The sequence below is a fragment of the Myxine glutinosa genome, unplaced genomic scaffold (genome assembly GCF_964187855.1).
Source record: "Myxine glutinosa unplaced genomic scaffold, kmMyxGlut1.1 SCAFFOLD_1996, whole genome shotgun sequence".
NCBI lineage: Eukaryota > Metazoa > Chordata > Myxini > Myxiniformes > Myxinidae > Myxine > Myxine glutinosa.
This window is the reverse complement of record NW_027618091.1, coordinates 75,235-85,842: the sequence shown is the minus strand read 5'-3', so window position 1 is coordinate 85,842 and position 10,608 is coordinate 75,235. Positions and strand designations below refer to the sequence as shown.

The 10,608-nt window shown below is 41.7% G+C and overlaps 1 protein-coding gene across 1 annotated transcript in view; it reads right to left on the bottom strand.

The window, feature by feature from the left end:
* Positions 1-4,566: 4,566 nt before the first annotated feature.
* LOC137429953 (uncharacterized) overlaps positions 4,567-10,608 on the bottom strand; it is a 45,363-nt gene continuing 39,321 nt past the window's right edge. Inside the window, exons 12-14 of the mRNA XM_078769290.1 lie at positions 10,227-10,353; positions 8,657-8,696; positions 4,567-4,691 (exon numbers count right to left, since the gene is read on the bottom strand). Of these exons, the coding sequence (XP_078625416.1) occupies positions 4,567-4,691; positions 8,657-8,696; positions 10,227-10,353 (292 nt within the window). The remainder of the gene's footprint in view (positions 4,692-8,656; positions 8,697-10,226; positions 10,354-10,608) is intronic.

Here is a 10,608-nt window from a genome sequence, read left to right as displayed (position 1 = left end):
CACCTATTTTTTTTCCTTGGCTGTCCACTGGAAGAGTTTTAGTCTCTTGAACTTAACCATCAGCCATGACACTTCCTGGGCCGACTCCATTACGAAGCTGGCCTCCAAAGCTCGACAAAGACTGGGCAGCCAAGCCTTTCCTTGGAACATCGCAGCTGCTCACTGTGTGCAAGACCTTTATCCATAGCTCAGTGGAGTACTGCTCTCTGCTATGGGTTGGCACCCCAACATCACATCTATCTCTCATGGATTCTGTGGAATCTGAAAGTCTCAAAATATTGGAATCTACCGTGATGAGGCCCAAGCCAAAGGTCGGTTGCTCTCACACTGCAGGCAGGTTAGTGGTCTCTCTGTTTTCTATCATCCATTCTCTGATATTGCTCCTGTTCGCTCAGTCCTCTGACACTCCCCATCAACTATAGGATGCACGTGTTCTTCCAGTAACTCTTGCTGATTAAACTTCCGAAATCCAGGATGACTATGATATACAGTCGTGGCTAAAATTATTGGCACCCTTGCACCTTTTTCAAAGAATTCACCATTTCTTCCAGAAAATTGTTGAAAAGAAAAATTGGTATCCACATATGTATTTCTTTAGCTTGCAGTGGAACAAAACAAAAAAAATGATAAAATTACTAAATCTTAGCTTATTCCACACATAAATCCTAAAATGTCTCGGACAATATTATTGGTACCTTTTAGAAGTTGTTAGAAATAATTAGATTTCAAGCAGGTGATTCTCCTCTACTTTGGAATTGAACTCACCTGTGGTGAGTTGCAGGTGCTGCAATATAAAAATCACTCATTCAACCAGTTTGAATAGAGAAAAGGAGTCATTCTGCTGTTTTGTGTCACTGTGTGGACCACAATGAGCATGGAGAAAAGAAAGAAAACCAGAGAATTGTCTGAGGTGGTCAGACATAAGATTGTAGCCAAGCATGGACAATCTCAAGGCCTCAAGTCCATCTGCAGAGACCTTGATGTTCCTGTGTCCACCGTACACAACATTATCAGGAAGTTTAAGGCCACTGTAGCCAACCTCCCTGGACGTGGCCGCAAGAGCAAACTTGATCGTAGATTGCAGTGAATAATTGTTCAAATGGTTGGAAAAAGCACCTCGATCAACTGCCAAACAGATTCAAGCTGACCCTCAGACACAAGGTATGACAGTTTCAACTCGCACCATCTGTCGCCAACTCAATGAAAGGAGACCCAGGAGGACCCCACTGCTGCTGAGAGAGAGACATAAGAAAGCCTGACTGGAGTTTGCCAAAACACACTTGAACAAGCCAAAATCCTTCTGGGAGAATGTCCTGTGGACAGATGAGACTTTTTGGTAAAGCACATCATCTCTATGTATACAGAAAACAAAACAAAGCCTTCAAAGAAAAGAACACCTTCCATACAGTCAAATATGGAGGAGGTTCAGTGATGTGTTGGGGTTGCTGTGCTGCCTTTGGCACTGGGTGCCTTGAAGGTGTGCATGGCATCATAAAATCAGGAGATTACCAAGGCATTTTGGAGTGCAATGTTCAACCCAGTGTCAGAAAGCTGGGTCTCCGTTGAAGGTCATGGGTCTTGCAGCAGGACAATTGCCCCAAACACACTTCAAAAAGCACCCAGGAATGGTTCAAGACAAAACGATGGACTGTTCTGAAGTGGCCAGCAATGAGTCCAGATCTAAATCCCATTGAACACCTGTGGGGAGATCTGAAAACAGCAGTTTGGAGAAGGCACCCTTCAAATCTGGGAGAACTGGAGCAGTTTGCACAAATAGAGTGGGCCAAACTGCCAGTAGAGAGGTGGAGGAAGCTCATTCATGGCTATAGGAAGCGCTTGACTGCAGTTATTTTGTCCAAAGGCTGTGCTCCAAAATATTAAGTCTAGGGTGTCAATAATTTTGTCAATGCCATTTCTATTTATTTTCTGATTTAAAAGGACATATTAAGTTCTGAATCAAAAACGAAGGTTCTTTTATATTAACATTGAAATAAAGAATTGTGGAGACCAAATACTTTTGTGAATTTCACCTTATTTTGCGGGAGAATTGTGAGTTATTTGAAAAAAGTGCAAGGGTGCCAATATTTTTGGCCACGACTGTACCTCAACTCTTTTATTCCTCACTTATCCCATATATGGAACCACCTTCCAGAGGCTGCTCACTCTTCTCTCCAGGGCTTTAAGCATGGAGTGTACCACCATCTCTTGTCTTCACTAATTCTGACCCATGATCTTTACAACTTTTGCTTTCTCTTTTTTGTAACGTATAAGCAACGAAATTGTAGCCATGACATGATGTAACTTCCCTCCCAGCATTTGCCTTGTATTAAACAAAAAGCTCAAGCCAGTTTTCTGGCATTATTTATTAACAGTACGCTGTGCTTTGCCAATGCTGTGATTATAGAAAATTATGATTGCTCTTTAATTATCGTGACCCAATTAAATTGCAGGATGGATGCAAAACTCCCATGCACAAATAAATAAGGTATCCCCGTTGCGAATACACCAGATATTCAATGTGGTGAATGTTCAATATCAAATTAAAAATCCGAGGTTACACTATTTTACCACAGTAACCACACCCACCTCTTGCATTCATCATGCAAGATCCAGTGGAATATATATTAGCTCAGTGTTCTACGCAAAGCCAAACTTAATGTCAGGTTCATTGAAACTTAGGGCCGTCGGAACGGTTCCTGCTAATGCAAATGTGCCCCTCAGGTCACGCTGTCTGGAGTGCGTCATTGGCCTGTCAGCGTGAGATCCTGCCAGGCAACATTTCCTCCTGCATCCCATACGGTCCCACACACTGTCCCCTCCCACTCTGTGCCCCGCTGCACAAACCCGACACTGCCGTCCACACACACTCAATCTCCCATGCATTCACATCCACCTCAACTGCAGAGGTGGAAAGTTAAGAAATCACCACAGTTCATATATATTAATGCAAGAATACATGAACAATAACGCATTACTTTGACAACCATTGCTATGATCATCTCTGGAAATGAAAAATCATACCACTTTACAAAAATGCACTTATTAAAAAAAAACTTTAAGCAAACCATTTGGCGTCTCGCTGGAAGTTTTTTGTTTCTCGTTCATCGCAGTTTGAATTGTTACTCAATTTAAAATAAATGTCATAATCATAACCTAACCCAACCCTAACCTGATTATACAACGATATTTTGTTTCCAAATAAAGGGTAGTTTCTTCATTCGCGATAAGCCACAAGACAGTCAATATTACGCCTCAAATATACAATCCATGTAATCCACGGGCTGACAGGGTGGCCCAAAGGTACGGACAGTCACCTATGAGCCGTCCAGCCTGGGTTCCAACCAGGCTATAAACTGGTACCCTGGTATTCCGCAGGGACGGTGATTCATCAATGTGTGTGCCATCCCTCGGATGGACATTAAACTGGGCATCCCATCTGCTCGCATTAGTTGGTGGACATTAAAGATCCCATGGTATCCTTTGCGAAAATAGGCAAGCTATCGACGGCACCATAAGCAAATTACAAATTCCTGCCCTAACCTTCAAACTGTGTTGAATCAGTGGCACAGTCGCACCCTCAGCCAATGATGCTACTCGTGGCCTTGTGCTCATACGAAAGAAGAATAAGATGTAATAGACGATGGTAATTTATAAGCATTTCACAATTACGTTTTAAAATTCATTTGCATGATCATTATTGATCTGATCGATTGCAGGACGTCATCGGGGCCTGGCAATGACGCACGCCGATAGGGAGTACTCAGTTTTCACACCGTTTGTTTTCTTGTTTGTTTGTCCGGGCGATATCTCAGCCATCCTTTGAGATAGGAAGCTGAAATTTCGGGAAAATAGTGAGCAAGTGCTTTGGAAAACACTACTTTTTATTTTTTGATTAATCAATTAAATCATTAATTACTTAATTTTTTATCAATTCATTAAGTACTTATTTATTTTCTTTCTCATCTGGGCAATATCTCAGGCAACTTTTCAGCTAGGGAGCTGATATTTAGACATGATAGTGACCAAGTGAGTTGGCTATAAAGCGTATTTTTGATTCATTGATTAATCTATTAATCCATTAATTATTTATTGATTAAACAATTACTCAATAAATGAATTATTTAATTATTTTTCAAAAAGTTACAGATTCGGATGAAACACTGGTGATTTAGGTATGCTATCAGCCAATTGGTCAACAAACTAATTATTTTACGATTACTATTTATTTCATTTAATTACGCAATTAATCAATTAATCAATCAATGATTGTACACCGCTCCATCCCAATTCTGTCTCCATGTGCTGCACGGCGGTATTGCCGGGCGCCGAAGGTGCAATGTCGCTCGCTGGATGAGGTGTTATTTATTTTTTGGCATGGAGGGCGGTGTACTTTAAATGTATGTGTTATTGTTTTTGATCTTTCTTACACTCCTTGGTCCAAAATTGGTGACATTTAGTGACCAGCACCCATTTCTGGCCAAGCCAGATCTATGAAAGAATGAAAAGCATTTAACATCATGCGATGTAAAAAACAAAATTAATGGCTGTAAGCTCAATTACCATGAATCAGTGATGGCTCAAAATCCCGAAAGAAGGGTGAAAGTCAATCAATACCTTATCACCTGCTTTCAAGGGCATATGCACTGCTTCGTAGTCTTTTTTTGTTTGCAGGATCTGTTTCACAAGTCCACCTGCAGAGACAAGAGTGAACTGGTTAATGACGTAACTCATTGAGCCACAATGTGTTTATCGAATTCTTCCAAAGAAGAGATCAGTGTGTCCTTCTATCTGCAAACATTTCAGTGTCTCTTTTCGGAGCAATGCGATGCTAACTTTGTCTATTTTCAATAACCCCCATCTATTTTCTTTACAATCCTTTTGAGGAAGTTCCGTCACTCCAAATCCTGGGTCTCACTATCAGCTATGATCTTTCTTGGGCAAACCACATTTCAAAGTTGGCCTCCGAAGCCAGCCACCGACTGGGCATTTTCCATCATACAAAGTCCTTCCTTGGCACACCGGAACTCCGATCCACCTACAAGGCCTTCATCTGCAGCTTCATGGACTACTCCTCTCCCCTCTGGGCTGGCTCCCCCACCTCACATCTTGCTCAGTTTGACACCATGGAAACCAAGATCATGGCCTTCAAGATCCTTCTTCAAGATCATTTCAAGAGCCTTGAAGATCATTGGAATCTCCCGCGATGAAGCTGAGTCTATGGGCCTATCACTTCACGACCGCAGACAAGTCAATGGTCTCTCTGTCTTCTACCAACTCCTTTCTGGTCTTGCACCCTCTGCTGTTTCCAAGCTTTGTCCCCTCCCCTCTCCTCCCCCCTCACCCCCCAGGTTTCTGCAGGGCACACATGGTCCACCATCAACCCTTTTCTGGTGTAACTACCTAATTACCTCCACTAATACTTCCTCTTTCTCGCACCTGTATAGTAAGAACAAAGGGTAGAAAAAGATCGTCTTTCAATTCTCTTCAATTTCATTTTTCCCTCCAGGTCTTCAAGACAGCTGTCCCCCAACATCTCAGATCATTCCCAATGCAAAACCATGATATTTTCTACCCTCGTTAACCCCCAACCTAATCCCTTCTTCCAAATTTTCAGTTTCCCTCCTGAGAGTTTCCTTCTGTATCCATATTCTCTACCAGATGCATCCCTTCCTGCCCACCATTTCGACACACACCCATTGTTTGTCCAAGTCTCTCTCCATCTTGGCCTTCAACTCTGCTGTTGGTGTTTCACTTCCCTCTCTGTTGTTGTTTTTTTCCTGTTGTGTCCTGATCTGTTCAGTTTACTAGTACCAGCTCTCCCACGAGCCTCGACTATATATAGAAAAAAAATGCCTCATGTCTCATTTTTATTAAATTCGAATAATATCAATAACCATTGCAAAGCTCAATATTAATACCCATGGCCTTTCCTCCTGCAGAAAGCATTGTGGGGTGGGGTAAGGGGGCAAGGGGTTTTGATAATTTTGGAACCTTTTGAAATAAAAAAATCTTCAAGAGACAGGGGAACCTGAAGTGGGTGTGGATGATGGTCAAGGGTGTGGATGAGTGATGGTATTTGGTGTTGGTAGGATGGGCCGAATGGCCTCCTCCTGCACCAAAGTTCCTTGTATAACATTGTATGGACCATTTGGCATTCTTCTTCTTCTTCTTCTACTACCACTACTACTACTACTACTACTACTACTACTACTACTACTACTACTACTACTACTACTACTACTACTACTACTACCACCACCTCTTTAATATCTCGAATTAATCCCACCTTCTTGTGGGGTCTGACAGAGAAGGTTATCCATCCAAGTCTTTCAAGAACTGGCTGGCCAGGCTGTACCAAGAGACACTTTAGCATCCAGGATTGGCCCAGTCATGGCCCAGTCAATTATAAATGGCCCAGTCTCAACTTTAGCATAGAGTCAAAACAAAAAGTGTAGGATCTACAAAGTATCTGAGATGAAATATATACTGTATATAAATTTTAAGTCACAATATGTTATTTATACTAAATGAGAGCCATTTGTATGTGTCTCTGTGTCTGTGTATGTGTGTGTCACCATGTTTCTCAGAGATGGCTGAATGAATATATGTCAAACTTTCAGAGGTTCATCATTGAGTGCGCGGGAGTGTTTTAGGCAAAAATAAAAAATAAAAATAAAAAAAATTGAAAAATAAAAGTTGGATTTCTTTTATCACTCTGTAGTACCTAAGACTTTGTAGCCATGTGTAAATTAATATTAAATGATCCTTAATCCCATTCCTTAGTGGCTGTAGGGAAGTCTTTTAGGCCCACACAAAAAAATAGACCAGGCAACGCCGGGTACCCCTGCAAGCCCATTACATAATGCAGACTGTGGTCTGTCCATGCATTTGTCTGTCTCACGTTTACAGCGGCCAGTTCTCGCACTGCATTTGAAAAGCTGTGCATGCAGGCAAATCTCAACATTCACTTTGAAAACGAGAATTCACGCGCCGAAACATCGGCTTTACTGACGAGCAAGTCCAGCTTTTTTCAATTATAATATTTTACTGTTTTAATTTGACTGGATGAATAATAACAACCTGCATCGACTTGGGTATGCATAATGTTGATGCCAAATTTTATTTCTCAAGCAGGATATTTTACTCTCTTTTGAAACAAATCCAACCTCTGCCTCCCGATGTTGAACCACCAATTTGAATTGGGTGGTATAAGTAACTCAGAGTTTTACCTGTGAATGAAACCAGGAGTGCAACTAATTAACCTTTTTAAAGTCCATGAAATAATTTAAATTGACAGATTAATTTACACTTTTCCCATCAGTGGGAACAGGTACTTTTGCAAGAATTTATATAAATCTGTAAATTTCAAAAGTCCTTAATAGCTAAGTCTCCAATGAATAAATAAATAAACTAAAGAAAACTACACATTGGACAAATTAGAGCCTCATGCAAATGTTAATCAAAACAGAAAATAAATTATCAATATTTCTCTTGGCATCTTACTATAATTCACCAAATGTCCGTCCATCTGTCTGTCTGTCTGTCCGTTCGAAGGTAACGTAAAAACTGCTGAACCGATCGCAACGATATTTTGGGTGGATAATCCTGGGATCTCCAGGAGTAAAATAGGCTATTTAGTTTTCCGAATTTCAGCTTTAGTCTCCAGTATGCTCAGGTTTGGACTCCCGCATAACATTTGCATTCACATAACGTTCATTGTGACGATGTTTTCATTGTGACGATGTTGTTTTCCCGGGTGCCGCATAAACAGCTGCACCGATCGAACTCGGTGACCTCAGACAAAGACCTTTTATAAGGACATGGGTTGAATCCCTGCTTGAGAGAATTCCATCCCCCTCCCCGCCATCACGGCAGTCTCTCCAACCTTTTATAAGGACATGGGTTGAATCCCTGCTTGAGAGAATTCCAAATCGCTCTCCGCCATCACGGCCGTCTCTCCAACTTACAATCCCACGATATATGCGGAAAGGATGACCCAAAACCAATATAAACATCATTAAACATCATTCGTATATAAACATCATTAAAAGTAAATAATGACCTCGGCCAAAGTTCAAATGACATTTAATCCCTACATGAGAGAATTCCACATAGCTATTTGGGCGGTGAATACGCTAACAGATTGCTGTCTCCATCGATCTTGCAAAGGCCGTAACACCTATCGGCTCAAAATCCTTTTAACTGTTGATTTGGTAGTTTTTACAATGAAGGAAACATTAACAATGTTGTTAAAAGTTTATTTTGTGATTAATTGGAGTTATGTTGTTTGGAACGAAAAAAGAGATATCGAGTTCAAGTGTATGACGACATGCCGTGATGGTTTCTACTTTCTGAACGTGAACTTCGCGTATCGCCATATGCAGATTCGCCATGGTCCCACGATCAATGTTTCTATACGTGAACGTACCCGATTGTTTGCGAACTGGTACGTTTTTCATGGACGTCATTCACAAACTTGCTGTCCATGTCTGACGTGCGACTGAGGGTGCTACAGGAATGTGGAATTTATTGTTTTCATGCTTTAGCATTCGCCGTATCTGCATTGCCTGTTTGCTTCTGGCCTCCCACCCGTGCGTAGCACGGGTATCTCCCTAGTTTGCCAAATGTGATGAAATAAGGAATATAAAACCATTACCATGTTGTTCTCCTTCAACGAGAGTTGATGTGGAATCAGTCTGGAAAACAGAAAGGAACAAAGCATCGGATTTGCCTGTGTATGCCAATTGTGCAAAAACAATAATGTGATACACCAGAATAAAGCACTAAAGCTGTGGCCCACAACATTTTAAAGTTGCCACCTTACCCTGAACTCCCTGAATTTGACATCTGGGTTGAACTTTTGAAGAATCCCAATTCTTCCCTCGATTTATCTGATCTCAAAACACAATACTGATACAAATAAACACATGAGAAATTTTCATTTGCTCGAGAGAATTTCTTTGGATTGACCTTTGACTTCTTTTTCCAGCCCCCAACTTCACGGGGAGCCCACCCACTGCACCCCACAGGTTGGAAAACCACATGCGATATGTACAGAGGTTGTGGTAGAAATGTTGAATTTATCTACAGCACCAGATGCACATGTGGCATAAACTTATAATGCGATGGTAAACACTAATTTTTCTCCTAATGGTGATTGAGCATAAACAGGAGTGTATTATCGTGATCTTCAAAGCAAGGTGTAACCAAAGACACAGTGCCTCCCCATGGTCAGCAACGGAAGTGCAATTTTTGGCAAAAATTTAACAATCGGTGTTTTTCATGTGTAGTACTTTATCACAGTACCATTGGTGTAGTTTCCGATTTCATCTTGACCCCTGGTATTCTAACCAACAGGTTGATGGAGGTAGCTTAGAAATAGCATTTACCTTTCAACTGTCGAGCCTGAGTTCGATTTCCGACCTAACCTTGTGTTTTACACACAGGGTGCAGCATCAATGAATGCACCATCGGTCAGATGTGATGTCAACCTGAGGTCCTGTCTGCAACATTGGCTGCTGACGGTGGACATTAAAGATGTCACAGTGTCGTTTGCAAAGAGCAGGCTGGCGCCATGGCCGAGTTCCAAATTCGTGCCCCAACTACTATCCACTGGGAAGGCAATAGCAAACCAATCGGAGTATTGCTTGCCATGAGACCGCTTTGACAAGCCCTGGAAAGGTTTTGAACTCATTCCTTCATTCATTCATTCCAGTCGAGGCAAAAGAGAATGCATTCTCGAACGTGTAGCCAAGTAACTTGCGCGAAGGAGCAAATTAAACTGCAGAGTCGGTTAATCTGAACAAACTTCTGGAATGCCGCATGGAAACTTCTAAACCAAGCTGTCTATTGTAGCATTGCTACTGCACAAAGTCAGCTTCAGCACCAGGAAGAGGTAAGCTGCACTGAGGGTTTTGCAATTTGCCAAGACATTCCCCTGGGGCTGGCAAGGCTCAGGTCCCAGTGCCTGATACAAAAAGAAACCCTGTGGTGAAGTGGAAGAATATACTATGCCCAGAAACTTTGAGCTGCAAAATATTCTCTGCTTCCGGCACCTTGCCAGCATCGAGCTACAGAAAAACCTCACTTTTTAGCAGCTATTTATGTTGCCAGCCGAACGAACGTGCTTGCAGATGACAGTTTAATGTGGGCGATTAAACAAAACATCTTGCACAAGAAAGCTCGTTAGAAAATGTTTAACGGATGAGATATAAAGTATCACTCACGTGCTGCTTATCTAGCGGGACGGCATCCAGTTGCGGAGGGAGCTCAGTGACCAGGAACCCATCTTCGTCCTCGTCCACGTTCCCTCCCTCTTCAATCACATTGGTCACCGCTTTTCCACCACCGGTCCTGGATGAAATACAAGGTCGGCCTACAAACATCAAACTCGGTAACAAAGGTTAAGAGGTCATGCCATTTCATTCAAGAGCAACCATATTGAGGGTACTGTGCCCGATTGAATAACGATTTGTTTACATGAGGAAATCAATGAAATCTCCGACACAAAATGTTGGGTTTCAAAAGTTTTTTTTTCAAATAATGAGCTAAAAAAAAACCAAAAACCTCTCACATTCTGAAGGGGTGGAAAAAGGTAAAGATCAATGT